The sequence below is a fragment of the Mustela nivalis genome (assembly GCF_964662115.1).
Source record: "Mustela nivalis genome assembly, chromosome: X".
Classification (NCBI taxonomy): Eukaryota; Metazoa; Chordata; class Mammalia; order Carnivora; family Mustelidae; genus Mustela; species Mustela nivalis.
In genome coordinates this window covers 125,860,740-125,878,634 of record NC_139040.1, presented here as the reverse complement: position 1 = coordinate 125,878,634, position 17,895 = coordinate 125,860,740, and the positions used below count along the sequence as shown (strand labels likewise).

The window sequence follows — 17,895 nt, the reverse complement described above, 5'->3', positions numbered from 1 at the left end:
AAAGACAATAAAAACGAGTTAACCTGAGTATAATCACGGATTCTGGGTTAGCATAAAGTCAAATGACACGTTTAATAGATTGTGAAAACATTCTTTTCAACAGATTATTTTGAAATCCTGCTGAAATACACACGGTTTTAGCGTGAGTCCTTGAAGTTGACCTTTTGGAAAGTTCTTTTCAATGGACTGTTCTGAAGTTATGTAGACTAGTGAGACACACATGGCTTTCCCTTTTAATACCTCACGCTGACCTCCCCTTTAAATAAACATATTGGCCGACATGTCAATTGTCCTCCTTGAATACGTCTTTCAAAGTGGACACTAATGCCAGCCAACAACCGAGAAGCTGTCACTTCCTTCCTGTGTTAATGTCAGGTGTGAGATGAGTCTGCAGCTTTGGCAAAACAGACGTCTGACTCACAGCTTTCCCTGGTGCAACAGCACACACGGCCTTACCTTTGGGAATGGTGATGGGACAGCTCAGGTCACAGTCCTGCTGCAACTGATAAAAAGCCACTTCCTGCAGCCGAGCTCGCTCCAGCTCTGAGAGACTCTGGATGGGAACAGATCTCAGCCGCACGCTGCGGCCCGACATGCTGTTCCAGGTGAAATCACCCTGCAGAGCAAGAACACACCAGGCGTTACACAGCTCGTCTAGGTCTCACAAAGATCATCCTTCCTCTTAGTCAGAGAGTCAAGTAAACTTCCTCTTTCGGTTCCAAAATCGTCTCTCCATCCCTCCAATCAAATCTACTCTCAGTTAACCGGGAATTTTCTCCGTCCGTCGCAAACATCCAAATCTCTAGGAGCTGTTGGATCACGTGATCCCATATAACAATTCACACAGAGGCCAAAGAAAGCTCTGGAAAAGACACTTCAAGGGTCCTACTGCCTCTCTTCTCTAGGAATGCACGGGATCTTTGTGGTTACGTATCTCAGGAACAGCAACAATCACTGCTAGTTGCCTTCGTGTGTGCTAGATCCGCGAGGGCAAGCGTGTATGGACAGCCTACCAACAACCTGATGAGGTGGTTACCACTTTTGGTTTACCCTTGAACGACACAGGTTTGAACTACACAAGTACACTCACTTTACACTTGGATATTTTGGGATAAATACTGTATAGTATGGTAAATATATTTGCTCTTCCTTATGTCTTTCTTTTTTAAAAAAGGTATTTGTTTATTTATTTCAGAGACAGAGAGAGACAGAACACAACCATGAGCAGAGTGGGGAAGGGGCAGAGGGGTAAGTGGACTCCTCGCTGAGCAGAGAGCCAGACGCGGAGCTTGATCCGGGACCTGATTGTGACCTAAGCTGAAGGAAGACGCCCAACTGACTGAGCCACCCAGGCGCCCCCTTATGATTTTCTTAATCACATCTTCTTTTCTCTAGCTTACTCTGTTGGAAGAATGTAGTCTATAATACATGTAACAGACAAAATATGTGTTACTGGACTTTATGTTATTGGTAAGACTTCCAGTCAAGTAGTAGCCTATTAGTAGCTAAATTTGGGGGAAGTCAAAAATTAAACATGGAATTTTGACTGCATGGGGGTGTTGGTGCCCCAACTTCCACAATGTTCAAGAGTAAACTGCATAGTATTTAATAATACAGTATTCTATACAATAATACAACTTAGTATATTTCTACTATATAATATATATTTTTAGATACAAATATATACTTATGATACATGATTATAACATATGTGTATGATATGTTATAGTAATATTATAGTAATATTCAGTATATGTGAATATATTATAGTGCAGATAAAACTGAGGCTTGCAGACGTTAAGTACTTTTCCCCAAATCGTAAAACTTCACAAGACTGGGAACCAATCAGAACTCAAGCTAAAAACACGTGCCCTCAAACTCTGCTAAATTGTAACCAGTGAAGTTTCTATTCCCAGCACTCTTGAGCTGCTTTGATCACGAGAGGTACAGAGATGTGATCTATAAGAACTATGTATAATTACAGAGACATCTGATGTTAAAATCCTCCACATCTAAGAAGGAAAGGCAAGACTCCCCCAGTCGTGAGTACGTTTGTGTGCACGCACACACCCGCAGGGCGAATAGCTCTGCCCTCCCTGCAGACAGTGAGGATGTGATGCCCCAAGAAATAAGTCCTCATGATCCTCTGAAGCCTGACGTCCCCTTACTGAGGATTTCCTGGGACCCACAGAAAGCCATCACCCAAGAGTTTGGAAGACCTGCTAGCAGTGCCTTGACCATCAAAAAAAGTTCCAGAAGGAAGGGACAGTGCTGGCCCCCAAGGGCAGTGCTCGGGAGCTGCCGGGGACCTGAGGAACCCTTAAGAAGTCCCCTGAGACCTCACCATCCTCACCGCTCACCTCACAGAAGAGAGACAAGAAAGGCCCCGGCAGCTAGTAAAACACCTGCACTCCCTCGTGGTAGCCAATTCCTGCCTAGAATGTTCCTTCTGACAGTAAATGGCACTCTGTTCATTCTTTGGTGTTTTCCCCACTTATGTAGGGTTGCATGCATTTAACAGACGGAGAGGTTATCCTCTAGTAGGGGCAGACAATCAGCAGGGTAAGTAAAGGGTATAGTGTGCTAAATATGGTAACGGTTAGGGATGGACCAAAAAGCAGGGAAGGGACTGGCAGTGTGGGGAGAGGACACGACTTGTGTTTCAGAGAGAGTGGCTAGGAGAGGCCACACAGGGAATGCCATGACCGGGAAGGAGTTAAAGCAAGTGAGGGCTTTTGGCTCGTCTTCACATGTCTGAGTTTGTGTCCCGTGGATAATGGTGAGAAGTAACAGGAGCCCAGGCTGGGTTCAGGGGCGTGATGTGAGGACAGTCTGGGCGAGGAAGCGAGTGAGCAAATCTAGGCAAAGTGGGTGACAGCCATCGCATTTGGCGAACCGAACAATGAATTCTTCCAGGCCCAGAATGTTTTGCATTTTTTCTTTCCTTTTCCTGTTTTTTGGTATAATCAGAGGAAACCCAAGTTTAGACAGGAATTAGGGACTCACGCCTTGGGTGTACCTCTCACTCACACCCTTCAGGCTTAGGGTACCACAAGGTACAGGATCAGTGAATTGCAGTGTTTTCCTCCCAAATGAAAGTTCCAGATGAGTCGGTGACTTTTAAATAGGAAGTTTAGGTATCCAGGAAAGCCCACTGCTCTCTGAAGTGTCAAAATGGGATTACATGCCTATTCATTTAAGAAGCATTTAAGAATGTGACCTCCAATTGGCTCAATTATCTCTAGACTATGTTCTTCTGTAAAAGGCAAGACAGTAAATATTTCAGGCTTTGCAGGCCATGTGGTCTCTGTCAAAACTACTCAAATCTGCCTTTGTGGCAGAAAGCGGCCATAGACAATTCAGAAATGAATGAGTGTGGCTGTGTTCCAATAAAACCTCATTAATAAGAACAGGTGGAAGGCTGGATTTGTCCACTGGGCTACAGTTGGCCAAGCTCTGAACCATAGCCTATGATGGAAATAAACCAACCCCTATAAGATATGTTTTATTTTTATTTTCTATGTCCCCTTGGTTAATTATTTTTTAAAAATTTAATGAGTACCTATTATACACTGAGAACAGTACTAGGCTTTTGGTTATCAAAGTGACAACACAGTCCTTGTCCCTAAGGAGTTAAACTTGAATAAGGAAAAGCACATTTGATCCATCAAACATAGAGACTGTGAAACTGGAGGTCAGTACCAGATGCAATGGGCTGCCTAGGAGAAAAGGCTCAGACATCTGTCTGGGGGATCAAGGAAAGCTTTCTAGAGAAGGTGGTGTTTCAGTGAAGACCGGAAGGTTGGGTAAGAGGAGGGAGGGTCTGCCTAGTAGAAATGCAAAATTGGAAACAACAGTGGGTGCTAGGGCCAATGAACTGGAGAGAACGAGCTTGTCTGGGGAAGTCACAAGGTTGGAGGGAGGGAAATAGCGGGAGGCGAGGCCATGCAGAAGTCAAGACCAGATCCTATAGGGCTTCTTCCATGGGCTTTGCAAAGTCGATTGGACTTTACTCAGTAGGTGATGGCTAGACATTAAGGAACCTTGACTGCTAGTGGAGCCTGATTCCATCTACATATGGGAGAGATGACTGGAAACAGATTTTGAAAGAAACTGAAGGAGGGAGCACGTTCCACACGTAGAGATCAGCAAAGGTGCCAGGTTAGGTATGCTGCCAAGTCAAATTTGAATGAGTAGAGACTTACACTCTCTAAGCCTCTAAGAAAGACACCTAGAACCATATATTATTCTTTCTGTGATTTTTTTTCAACCATTTAAAAATGTAAAAACTGCTCTTGGCTTGGTGGTGCAAAGACAGCCAGCAAGCTGGATTTGGCCCACTGGCTAGATTTGCCAACCCCTGATACAGAGAGATTAGGATCTTTTGGGTTTTCAACGGCATCTTTTCTGTTTTCACACGGTCTTCTCTCAGTACATGTCTGTGTCCTACTCCTCTGCTTATTTTTTTAAAAAAGATTTAATTTATTTATTTGAAAGAGGGAGAGCATGAGCAGGGGTGGTGGGGCAGGGAGAAGCAGGCCCCCCAGTGAGTGGGAAGCTCGATGTGGGGCTTGATCCCAGGACTTCAGGATCATAAACTGAGCCAAAGGCAGACGCTCAATGAAGAAACTCACCTGGTTTACTCACCTTGATGTTCCTAGTACCCAAGACAGTACCTGGCTCTTAACTGTCACTGACTAATATTTGTCAATCTATGGACTAAATGAATCAGGTACATCATGAGTTCAGTAATAAATTGGAAACAAAGCACCCATGTAACGTTTTATCTACGTGGGAGATGTCCTGTGGATTTGAATAAACTGCTAAGAAACAGTCTTTTGGGCTCCACGCTGGGCATGGAGCCTGCTTAAGATTCTCCCTCTCCCCCCCTCTCTTTTATTTAAATTCAATTAATTAACATATAATGTACTCCCTCTCACTTAAAAACAAAAAAGAAACAGTCTTTTTAAACAGAGTCTGTGGTTGAGCCAAAAAATGGCAGCATATGAGGGCAGAAAATAAACATTATAATATCAGAACTGAAGCATAATGAATCCGTAATGCCCACGCTCACCATCGGACCTCTCACGGGCAGGTAGACATGAACACAAAGGTCGATACTGCTCTGCGATCCGCATGGCAAGCAGCCAGAAGAGTGCCAAAGCCCACCAGCGCAGCCTAGGATGTGCTTTTGGCTTTTCCTCGACCCCCAAATTGTGTTCCAGGCCAGCTTGTTTCTTGGGTGGCCGTTCATCTCATAAACGGATGATTCATTTCAAGGCTCTCTCGCTCTAGTCTTTCGAGTGGTTGCCATAGGATTTTTCTTTCGAGGTTGAGAATGGATGACTTCAAATTTGTTTAAATATCGTAAGTGTAAGGTGAAGTTGAAACTGACCCCATGTTTCAGGATACACTAAAGGCTGTGACAGTTGTAAAAATATCTTTTAAATCTGGAGTACTATTGCACAGCGTTAACCAAGGGTAGCGATATGATACAAAAAGATATCGTGCAGTGGTCTCTGAGGGTGATTTTTGCCCCCTCGGGGGATTGTTGGCAATGTCTGGAAACATTTTTGGCTGTCGTAAGTCTGGGGATGGCTTTGCTACTGGCATCTAGTGGGTAAAGGTCAGTGATCTGTTCGACATCCCCCAACACACACGACAGCCCCCCACAATAAAGAAATGTCTGGCCCAAAATGTTCATAGTCCAGAGGCTGAGAAACCCTGGCATGGCATACGTTTAGGTCTGCTGTTAGGCCCAGATTACTCAGAATTTCCTTAAAATGATGGTGTCAGGAGCTATTAACAATCATTGATGAGTTTGATTTAATACTAAATGCATGCACTGTGTGCTCTTAAGTACCTGATGCATCATTCTGTATATTACACATGTATTATTCTGCATATTACATAAATAAACAGAATTATGGAAGTTATTTAAGACTAGCATTAAGAAACACAAATAGCACAAAACAATTTAAGTGGAACAAACAAACCAAAGAAAGGTCTCCATATGACAGAATCTGGATCAACTGGAGAACGGATTCACCGAAAACATTAACTTAAGAGACTTCCTTTCCACCAGAAGTGCATGTCTCCATATTTCGAAAAAAAAAGAGGCAAAAGACAAACTGAAAAACCAACAATCTAATATCTGTGATTTATTCTGAAAGGTCATTCTTTTGAGCTAAATTGCATCTTTACAAACAGACTTGATTTTCCCATGAAATAAAATTGATTGAAATAACTTTGGTTTTGGTCTATACCACATTGTTTTCTTATGTCCTCAAGACTAGTCTCTAATTGTGGCATTTCTTTAACCTCATCCAACGGTAAACTTCCCAAGGCCGAGGGAGCCAGAAAGGAGTGGGGCAGGGCTGCTCCAAATATGGCTGCAGACCTAGGGCCATGCAATTACCTGGGCAGATGATTGTTCAATCATCTTGTTAAACATGCAGGTTTCTGGGCTGTAGGGCTGATGTAGGGCTCGAGCACCTTCATCATAAACCCAGATGATTCTTATTTTTGCACAATGAAGGTTGAGACCCACTGGTATGGTGGTGAAGACTTGGGTTATGATGGAGATGAGCTTTTTGGCAAGAGGCAGAACATCCCCGAGCCTCACTGCCTTCATCAGAAAGATGGAGCAAAGAACAAGACCGCTCATGGGTTTGTAGTAATCATATGAAGTAACGCAAGGGTATTTCTTGGAGAGGGCTTATTAGCTCCCTGCAAGCCCTGAATACGTGGTAATTATGTCATAATATTAATCATCATGACTCTGCATTTGCATCCCCTTTTTAAACCTGGCTGGGTTAGGGACACCAAAAATTCTTAAGAAATGTGCACTAAATTCAGTAATAAATGGCTCCACTGTGAGTCAGATGCCTTCTCTAGGTGTTTACAAGCTCACCACCTGGCTTGTGGCTCCCCATGGGTGAGGAGCAGAAGAACAGATCAGATCAGTCTGTTGAGGACTGAAAAATGGCACGCCATTTAGATAAACCATACCAGAGGCTAAATGTCTTTTTAACTGTTTTCTGCTGTGGCCAGCTGTCATCTGCACAGCCAAGGTTCCCAGATAATCACAATGTGTTGCTGAAGCATGGCATAAGTTTAAATACCAGGCTTGCAACCAGCATTTCTGAAAAGAGCTGCCTGGTCCTTTATAACTCCAAAATAAACACATCACCAATGACAAGGAACTCCCTTCTTGATGAGCTTCTGGGCAAAGCCAACCGTATCTGTGTAGCTGTCACACCCCTGTTTGGACTCTTAAAAGAAGTTCTCCTTGAGGTACTCAATAGAATAACATTGGCTAATTCTTCTCTTGATGTGTCAGTCACTCCTTCTGAAAAGAACTTTAGGAAAATTTAATACTTCTGCTACGTCGGGCATAATCTTTATGCTTTATTAATCTATTCTAGTCTGTTTTTTTAAATTAAAGAAGGAATTTTAGAAAATTCTGAACAGTTAGTAGGTATGGCAGTCCATTTTTTTTTTCCTTTGGGGTAGTAGCTCTTTATTGCTATACAAAGAGTATCAAAAAAAGTCACCATAGCGTAATGGAAATGTGCACTTCACGCATTCAGCAAGTATTAAATGAGCAGCTTCTAAGGGCCAGGCACTGTTCTTACATCTAATAATAAATCTGTGGATTCATCGGTAAACAAAACAAAGAACCTTGCACTCAAGAAGCTTCCTGTTTAGTGAAGGAAACTGATAAGAAATCAACATAATAAATGAGTAAATTACAGAGCATAGTAATTTACATAGCAAGTAAATTACATAGCAAGCTACAAGATGCTAAAACCCTAGGAGAAAAAAAGGTAGAGCAGGGTGAGAGGAATCAGGCATGCTGGGGTAGGGGAGGGGGTTCAGGGCAACCTTATCAAGAACATGATATTTGAGTTAACCCTTAGGTAGGGAGGTGAGGTGATGAGCTGGGCAGCTTCCAGGAGAGGAGAGTCTCAGGCAGAGATGAACTGACACCAGGGCAGTTGGGGAAGTGCCTAAAAGCAAGGGCTGGCAAGCTAGGCTGCCAGGGCTTAAACTCCACTTCTGCCACCTTCCGGCCTTGTGGCTTTTAGGAAGCTATTTCTCCCTCCTATGCTTTGTTTTCCTAAACTATGGCACGGGAATGAGGACTAGCCAGGGTTTGGCAGGCAAGTGCCTGTGAACTGAACCCCGCCTACTGATTGCTTTTGTAAATAAAGTTTTATTGGAACACAGCCACTCATTCACTTAGGTATATCATTTGCTGCTGCTTTCACTGGCCTGCAAAGTTGAAAATATTTATTATCTGTTTCTTCACAGATAAAACCTGCTGATCCCTGGACCAGACTGAAAGCAAAGGCACCTCTATGATTTGGATTTGTCTTTGGGATCATCATTTTTCTCCTCTCCTAAGATTTTCTCTGGGCAACATCCCAAAGAGACTACAAAGAAATCACATAGTGTAGTAAGAATTGGGGATATTGGAAAGGATATAAAAGTCAGGGTTATATAAAAGTGGTTATCTGCAAATGACCTACTCATCTAAATTACTGATAAACCAAAGAAGTAGAAATGAACATTGTTGAGTGAGGATGGCACTACCAGCGTTCAAAAAAATAAAATGTCACTCACATCTCGTTTCCGGTGGAAGGAACCTTTCTAACGGTTAGTATCGAGGGGATACAGTGACAGGTTGGGAGTCCCCAAAGGCAAAACCATCAGAACAAAAGGCCAATTCCATTTCTGTATATCCTCAGTTAGATCATGGACTGGTCTACCCGCCACCAATTTTATTCTGAGTTTTAAGTTTCACTTGCATCTTGGATGGAGAGGAGGTAACACAGCCTGCACTGATCCCAGAGTATGGACAATGGAAACGTTTGCACGACTGAGAAATTCTCAGTGACAGGACCAGCAGCTGATGGTTTTGCTTATCTTTCTAGAATTTGATTTAGTTCACGGACAGTAGAAATGGCTGACCTCCGGGCATGGACTGGACCTTGAAGATACCGCTAACACTCATGGACAGCTCACTCTCTGCTAGTGACTGCTCTGAGCCTTTATTGTGGTAGCTTGTTTCCTTCTTACAGCAACCCTAAGGACTATGTTACCATCATCATTCCCATACTACAGATGAGGAAACATAGGCACGGGTCTGAAGTGACTAGTAAGTGACAGAACTGGGATCTGAAGCCAGGCTATGGGCTCCAGAATCCAGACCCCAACCCACTGGACGCATTTCACCACTTCTCATGATAAACCGATCCAAGCCCCTCCATTTACAAAGGAAGAACGCAGTGTCCAAAGAGGTTAGACAGCTCCTACAATGACAGAACAGGAGCTGGGACATAAGGGTCCCACTCTGCCTCTTTCCCCCACCAAGTCTTTTCATTACGGGACACAGCCCTACAGCAGGGCAGGCCAGACAGTGTTGAAAAAATCCAGGAGCTTCAGATTTTCCTCTTTGGTAAAATAGAGCACATGAGAATTTTTTTATGAGCCTTATTTATCATATGCACAGCAAAAAAAAAATGTTGCAGTGAGTTCAAGAAGCCCAGGAGATAAGCCACTTTATTCTTTCAGAACTCAAAACGGCCTGCACCAAAGCTTTCGCAGAAAGCAGCCCAGCAAATGCTATCCCATGTCCTCACAGCAGGCTCCTCTCGGCTCTGCTTTGCTCAGTTCAAGCTGCTTTAACATTATCAACTGATCTAAAAATAACGTGCTCATAAATCTCTCCTGGCACAGACAGTACTTGGGCTGTCGCACAGCTCAGACGCTGATCAATCCACTTTTCTTCCCAAATTACAAGATAGATGTGTAAGAAGCACAACATTTTAGCACAGTAATCTTCTCGGAAAGAAGCATAAGCAGAGATACTGATATCGCTTACCCATGAATTCTATTCGGCCAGGTCTTTGCTGTCCTAATTTAACCGAGCTAAGCTTGGAGTAGGAACTTGAGTCTGTTCTTTTAAAAAAGAAAATTATTCTTTTGGTGAAAAATGCAGCGTGCAATGGCAGATTACAAGAGTGTCTGAGAAGTGGCCCAGCTTGCAGGGCAGTGACTCTCCCACAGTACCTTTTGGTGCCAGAGATCTCTGCTACTGTGAATCTTGGGACCAAAAAAAAAAAAAAAAAAAAAAAAAAAAAAAAAAAGCAATCTTGTCATTGGACTATTGAGAAGTTCCTGTCCCTTCAGAAGGGAGGCAGGCTGTGTCACTGAGAGAGTGTGTGAGTGAGTCAGTGTGTGTGTGTGTGTGTGTGTGCGCGCGCGCGCGAGAAAGAGAATGGAGGAGGGGGAGGGATGAAAAGAATGCAGAGAAATTGCAACTGGATTTCCTGATTTTTATTTTAATAAGACTATTTTGAAGAGATATTCTGGAGTTAGGAAAAGATTCCTCTTAAAAAAAATCCCCTTTTCCAGAGGGATCTACAAATGGTAATTGGATTGTAACTGTGCAAACTGTCCTTATTAGGAATCAACCAAAGAATGTTGGAAGCCGCGGGTAAAACCCCTGAGGGCATGATAAAGCACACAGGACGCTTTCCTTGTGTAGGGCCAATTCTCAACTCCTAAATTATATTTTAAAACCACAGGCGTCTTCATTTTTCTAACACTAGGAAAAAAAAAAACATTGAAAAAGGAAAAGATTTCATTCTCTTTGAGACTGAAGCATAACACATGCTCTGAATTTTATGCTCTTTGTGGAACAACAGTCCTTGAGAAGTTGTTCATTTCCTGAACAGGGGGTGTGGAGGGCAGCGTGGATGTGCATCACGTGGCCATGTTTAAGAGGGTGCAGGTGGGAGTTGAGGGTGGCGGGGGGAAATCCAGGAAGAGCGGAAAGAAAAGGAAAGATGAAAGATTCAAAACATATCCTGATCCCTAATTACCTTGAGTGCCATGTGTGCCACATGGCACCAAGGCAAAAAACAATTCAAAAAGTCATTTGAGTTTTCCAGTCGATAGGAAGTTATAGTTCTTTTGTGGTCTCAAGTGAATTCCAGCTCTCACTGTGATGATAACTGACAAACTGAGAAATGATTTCATGGAACATCTTACTCAAAACTTAGAGATTCTGGTATGTTTTTTACTAGGATTCTGTGAGGTTAATCATCACTTGATATAAGCCACACACAGCTTCTGTTGCTGCTGGTATTTATTTAGCAAGAGAAAGGAATTCAGAAACAATAAAATACATCAGATGGTTTTCTTTACTACGACAGTTATACTTAAAGAGAAATTCCGAGTCAAAATCTACCTGTCTCCTCACAGAGCTCCACCTCCATCCACTACCCCAAAAACTCAGATGTGGAAAATAGTCATCATTCCAGCAGAGCGGTTCACGCAATGTGAACACTAGCTAATGGAATTGAGACCCTCATTTAAATGTATCTCGTATACTACTTCACGGGAGATTGATAAATATGCAGTTCATTTCTCATTGCTAGGCAAGTGATCTCTTAGATTATGAATACATGAAAACAACATGTAGTTCTCATTGTGAGCTTTCTAAGTGCTCCCGACGCTTTTGCTAAGCATTTTATGGGTGTTGATTCATTAACTGCTAAAAGAATTGTAAGGCGTGGGTTACATTATATCCCATGTTACAGATGAGGAAACAGAGGTTCAGAGAGGTTAAGTAACTTGCCCGAAGATTCGCAGCTTGTAAGTACCGCAGCTGTGATCCCAACCACTACGGGGCTTACAAATTAACTGGATGACAAAGCCACAGTCCTCAGCCCACACTAGTCAGCGCCATGTCATAAATGTCTAATGAGAACTAGACACAGTAACTTAATAAGAATCATTACCTAAGACTGGAGTGGCCTGTGAAATCAATTATTTAATGGTCAGGTTAACAAATGTTTCATAAGAAAGTGACTATTTCTTTAAGTGAACAATCTCAAATAATCTCAAGAGACAACGTCTTGGGGAATTCCTAGTCTGTTTTAAGAGTGGAACCGAGTCTGGCCAGGAGAGGAAATGCAGAAATAATGGAGAAGTTGTGTATCCCTGGCATTCTTTGGAAAAATGCAGTCAAGCCAGAAAGACGAAGGGCGAAGATAAAGAATTTTCTCTTTATTAAATATCAGCTCTTTACGTCGAACCCACAAGAGGCCAAAAAAGCCCCCAGATGGCCTTAGAAATAAATACTGGGAAGCAATGAAAAGGTCCAATCTGCGGAAGGGCCTGCTCGGCGGAAGCGCCTAGAACATGACAGCAATCCTTTATCTACTTGACTCTTCACGAGGCGAGGGCGCCACACACCAGCCTATCGCTTCAGAATCTACGCCCCTAAGCCTTCACTCCACCTTCTTCTTTGGCTCTTCTGGATTATTCCTGCATAGGCCACTGGGGACATTTTGCACATTCAGGGCAAAAATATTACACAAGCGCTCTGTCCAACTCTTGGGGTGAGTACATTTCCAATGACAACACCATTTTGCTTAAAACCCTTGGACGTCTCCTCCGCATGGCCTCCACTGCCATCATGTGTGTTGATTTAAATGGCGTAAAGTCAAGTAGTCACTGCATAATAACAAATAACAACAATAATGATCACAATAGAAAAGGAATGAAGCAGTATTAAGTACTAAGCAGTGTACGTGGGTCATGCGTTCACTCCCTGCCACAACTCTCTGATACAGAGGAGGGGGTGGAGGCACGGAAACAGAGGAAAAGACCGATGGATTGCTCCCAGACTCTCACTCCTTCCTAGCCACTGCCCCCAGGCCCTCGCAAGGTATTAGCAGCCACGTGACTAGGCTCTAGCCAATGGACTGTGGGAGAAAGCGATGAGCTTCCCTTCTAGCCCATGACAACCTGGAGACAAGAGTTCTCAGAGCTACACGTGGCCATTCCAGGCAGAAACCACACTTCTCAGTATTCACATCCTAGCGTCTGCTGCCCTGCAGTCCCGGCCGGCCCTGTCGTTTGCTCGAAGCAATCGACTGTGGCAGAAATGATGCTGAGATGATTCTGGACCTCAGACTATGGAGGGCCTGGAGAATGCTGCTTTTGCGTCCTTGGGACCCTCCCACCACCATGTCTTAAGTCTGGCTACTGTACTGGAGAGACCATGTGGAGAGAGAGTGTGAAGTTCAGCTGTCCCAACGTCCCAGCGAGATCCATCCTCCGGCCAACCTCCAGGTTGAATAAAGCCTCCTGAGAGACCAGTGTCAAGGTCAGCAGAAAAGCAAGCTGAGCCCAGGTTGGACCACAGAGCCACGAGCAAATAAAATGGTGGTTGTTTTAAGCACCAAGGTCTTGGGATAGTGTGTGATGCAGCCACAGATAAGCAAATCAACATCTTCCCGTGTGGAAGAGAGCAGAGCCCGGGCCCTGGACTCCGTGCTTGGGGCTTAGCCATCCCAGCAGCCATGGACACGGGGATGACATGAGGGAGGAATACACCTGTTTGGTGGGATTTGGGGATGCATGTGACGTAGCAGCTAACCTCACCTCCCTTAACCTAAACCATCCCCTGGACTCTCTCCCGTATGTCTCCCTACTGAACCGCCTAACAGCTCGTTCCTTGACTTTCTACATGTTCGCATGGAAAGAAAGTGGCTGGTGAACTGGAGAATAAAATAAAAACTAACCTTAATAAACCATTTTGCAGACAATTTAGAAAGTCTTTTATGAGCAAGAAGATAAATGCGTATCTAATGGCATCCTTCAGTTTTTAAATAATATATAGTCAATATTTAGAAACAGGTAATGCTTCTATGTTTCAGGATTATGACTCCATCTGATAAAATGGCATAGCAAAATTTCATTTAGACACATTCATTACTGATGAATTGGTTCAATTAACCTATTTTGGCCAACGCTACAGAACTGGCACATAAGGTCTTGATGTTTTCCAATTATACATTAAAAATGCAAACAGTGAAGGACATTTTAGTCCTCCTGCTACCATTAAGCATGCAGCAAAAATGTGGTATCTTTTATTTTAATTACCTATTGGACTCTACCTTTGGATTGATCAGAACTTGCAGAAGTGGGGTGCCAAGTACAAGCACAGAACAAGGACTCTGCATTCTCTTGCTCCTGTCATTTGCTTCTTTAACCATAGCTCTCTCTGTCCTCGCCCGGCCCCGGTACTTGACTTTGGTCTTATCTCTAGCATCTTCCTGCTACCACTGTGACCCATTTGCAGAGAGAGTGAATTTTAGATCCTTCAGATCTAAAAACTTACCATCAAAACAAAGTATTAGGGGGGCACCTAGGTGGCTCAGTGGGTTGAGCCTCTGCCTTCGGCTCAGGTCATGATCCCAGGGTCCTGGGATCAAGCCCCACAACGGGCTCTCTGCTCAGCGGGGAGCCTGCTTCCCCTTCTCTCTCTCTCTCTCTGCCTGCCTCTCTGCCTACTTGTGATCTCTGTCTGTCAAATAAATAAATAAAATCTTTAAATAAAAACACAAAGTATTAGGTAACTCGAAAGTTACTTAAGGCCACGGATCTGAACAGTCAAAACCATAGTAAAGAACGTGTAATACTTAGAGCTCATTGCCTCCATGGATATTTGCTGCGGTCTAGGAGGCAGATACTAGGATTATCCCCATTTTGCAGCTGAGAAAACGGAGACAAAGGGAACTTAACTAACTAGGGAGTAAGGAGTTCAAATGTAGGCGGTCTGTTTCCAAATGCAAGGGGTTTAACCCTTAGGGTACATCCCAGCTGAGTCAGTGACCTTTTTTCAATGAATCCCTTATGGACTGAGTGCCTAAAGGAAAAAAAAAAAAAAGAAAAGAAAAGAAAAGCTGTAGAGGCAACTGCCTCCAGGAGCAAGGGGAGGGACTGGGGTTTGTTTTCAGGGAAGAGGAGCAGGCATTTTAGAAAACTTCGGAGTGTCCCATCCTTTGCCAGCAGGAATACGCATCCCACGTTTTTGGGTAGAGATGTAACGCGAGGAAAGGGGCGTTTGAGGAAAGCTGAATGAGGCCGAGTGCAGCAGAGCGGATAGGAAGGGGACAGAGAGGGGAAGCAGACCTTGAGGTCTGCGGCGTGATCAGTGAATGGAGGCCTCACGCACGACATCGACTGACGAAACGAGGCTTTCGGCAGCCATAACCGAGGCACCCCTTAGGGATGCTTTCTTTAGGACAGTCCCTCAATTCTTCCAAGAAATGTGGATCTCCAGGGAGGCCGGGCCCAGTATGCTACTGGGAGAAGTGCCCTCGGGGGTCGGGGGGTAGAGTGAGAAATCTGAAGGTCCTTTTGTGGGTCGGGCAGGGTAGACCTAGGAAAGACCATTCTCTTCCCATTCTCACAGAGACACACGGACATGATGTCACTGGCTTTAATACACGGCACAGAGTGGCCTGCCTTTCTCAGGCGGCTCCTTCTACCCACAGTGCGAGGAAAGCTGAGTTTAAGAATGAAGGCTGCAGGGTTCACCCAAGAAAGGCCCCTCAGATGAGAGAACACTGGTTCTGGGGGAGATGTCACGGGGAGACTCTGCAGAACAGGTCATTTATTCAGACCTGGGGTGGGGGGTCCACTGCTCACTGAAACATTCAGGATGCTGAAGTAATGTTACCCAAACTGGAGAACTCAATTCCCCATCAGGTCTTTTTAAAGCAGCAGGAAGTAAAGCAAGCCTTGAAGAGAGATGACTATCATACTCAGGAGAGGGAAAGATCTGCGCTGGCAACTCGTCGGCAAGACAAAATCGGCAAATAGCAGAGTGAATTCCGTTTTGGTTTCTCATTTCAACGCCACGCTTGACCATGTTTTGTTTCATCAGCTGCACCTATCACCCCGCAAAGTCTCCCCTCACCGAGGTTTTTGTCCAACAGGAAAGGAAAACAACTTCCTACGGTTGACATTAGACTTAATAAACTCATTACCCGAATGAATTAGTTTCGAGTATCAACCAAGTGTGTGAACATCGGTCACCTCCCTCTGATCTGGGCCCCAAGTGTGAGCTGTGGCTGGTCAGCCTTTGGGTTTCAGTTTAAGATACCTTATCTTCTTAAACTCCCCCAACAAGTACTTCCAAATCAGCACGAATTGCTGTAATTCTTCAACCTCAATGGGAAAAAGCAACTGATACATTCCAGCGGAAGGCTGGTAATTAACTCATCTAACTTAACCTTGAGTTGCTGAGCGACGAGCAAGTAAGCTATTTGAAATGAAAATATATGCATCTGCACTGCTAGACTGCACGAAGAGTCCAGCTTTAATAATACTCTCGGAGTATTTGCTTCAAAAGCAAAATGAGTTCAGGTACAAGTGGCAATAAATGTCAGAACAAACTGTATTAAGGACCAGCAGGTCTCTAATATGGTTGCACCTTAGAAGCACTTGTCGGGGCACCTGGGTGGCTCAGTGGGTTAAGCCTCTGCCTTTTGGTTCAGGTCATGATCTCAGGGCCCTGGGATTGAGCCCTACATCAAGATCTCTGCTTAGCAGGGGGCCTGCTTCCCCTCTCTCTCTGCCTGCCTCTCTGCCTACTTGTGATCTCTGTCTGTCAAATAAATAAATAAAATCTTAAAAAAAGAGAGAAGTACTTGGTGCATACCTCAATTAAAAAAAAAAGAAAAGCAATTACTTAGTGCGGTTTTCAAAAAAATACCCACACCCATGCACCCCTCCAGACCAGTGAGATCCAACAGACCTTTCTAGGATCACTGTACTGTCTAACACGGGGGCCATCGGTGACCTGCGGCTAATGAGTACTTGAGATGTGGCTAGTGGAATGGAATCATTTAATTTTTAGTTTTCTAAATCTTCACTGATTTAAATGTAAATAGCCACAGTGGCTAGTGGCTACTGTATTGGACTGCGTGAGTATAGAGCAGAACAGCTAGACTCTTAAGGGCTGGGGCTCGGGCTTTGGTAGGTCTACAAAGCCCTCTGGGGGATTCTTTTTTTTTTTTTTTTCCTCTGGGGAGGATTCTTGTGAGCAGTCCAAGATGAGAACCACTGCAGTGGCCGGGGTTTTAGGAAACCAGTGGGGTGGCAAATTCCTTGTTCTTTTTCCTTTTTCTCCAAATTCCATGGAAGCATTTGCCACACACCTTTGCCTCTCTCCTTCCACGCCTCCCCGCTCTCACCCCCTCCATACTCCCCTGTGACAGGGGCACTATAGCTCTGTATTCCTTCACCCACTGCCCCTGCCAGATTTCTCTGACACCAAGGACAGATTTTTACCCTTTCCCCTTCTCTTCCACTGGCAGCAGAAATAAAAGCCTAATAATACTACCGATTGGGAATTAAATCCCCCAACGTGGGCACCCATAATTTAAAACTGTTTTTCCTTTCTTCAGGCTTGATCCAGATGCCTCTCTCTGATTTCCGCCACGGATGCCACGGGGAATAGTGCTAATGGTCGTGGGGTTTGGGGGCAGTGTGATAAGCAGGTCTCACGTGCTCATTTGCAGCTGTTTCCTCCCTGCAGGACACAGTGTTACAGCACCATGGCCACTCGGAGGTTTCCATAGTCTGACTGCCTTGAAAGTCGAGCTCAGCCCACAAATAGCCACGTGGGTGTCTAACCCTTCTCAGTCTCACTTACCCTCGGGAAAGAGGAGATAAAGAAGGATCCTGTCGGGAAGGTGGAGTGCCGCATGTCATTTGCATGATGAATGAGACATGGGTGACACACCCACTGCCCTAGAGCCAGATTTTTATTCCCTACCGCCCCCCCAACCCCGCCACACATACACAGAGTTTTGTGGTGATTAAAACAAATAGCAGGGCAAACTTTTCCGGAGGAAATTGCGGAATTCACGAAAGCATCCTCTAAGCACATGATTAATTAACGTGGCAATAGGAAGGCCATTTGGAAAGTGGTTAATGAAGAAAAAAAGAATATGCTAATGTGATTTTTACAAAATATTCAACTTACTTATTGTAGCGTGTCTTCATTTTTATTGACTCATT

The 17,895-nt window shown here is 44.2% G+C and overlaps 1 protein-coding gene across 7 annotated transcripts in view; it reads right to left on the bottom strand.

Moving 5' to 3' along the window:
• Positions 1–17,895, bottom strand: part of ARHGAP6 (Rho GTPase activating protein 6) — a 475,091-nt gene that overhangs the window by 74,287 nt on the left and 382,909 nt on the right. For 6 of the 7 annotated variants that reach the window (XM_082717092.1, XM_082717091.1, XM_082717097.1 and 3 more), the window contains exon 2: positions 457–616. In XM_082717092.1, coding sequence (XP_082573218.1) covers positions 457–616 — 160 coding nt within the window. Of the gene's footprint in view, positions 1–456; positions 617–9,889; positions 10,083–17,895 lie in introns of those variants that run through there. The other variant, XM_082717095.1, reaches the window with a different exon arrangement.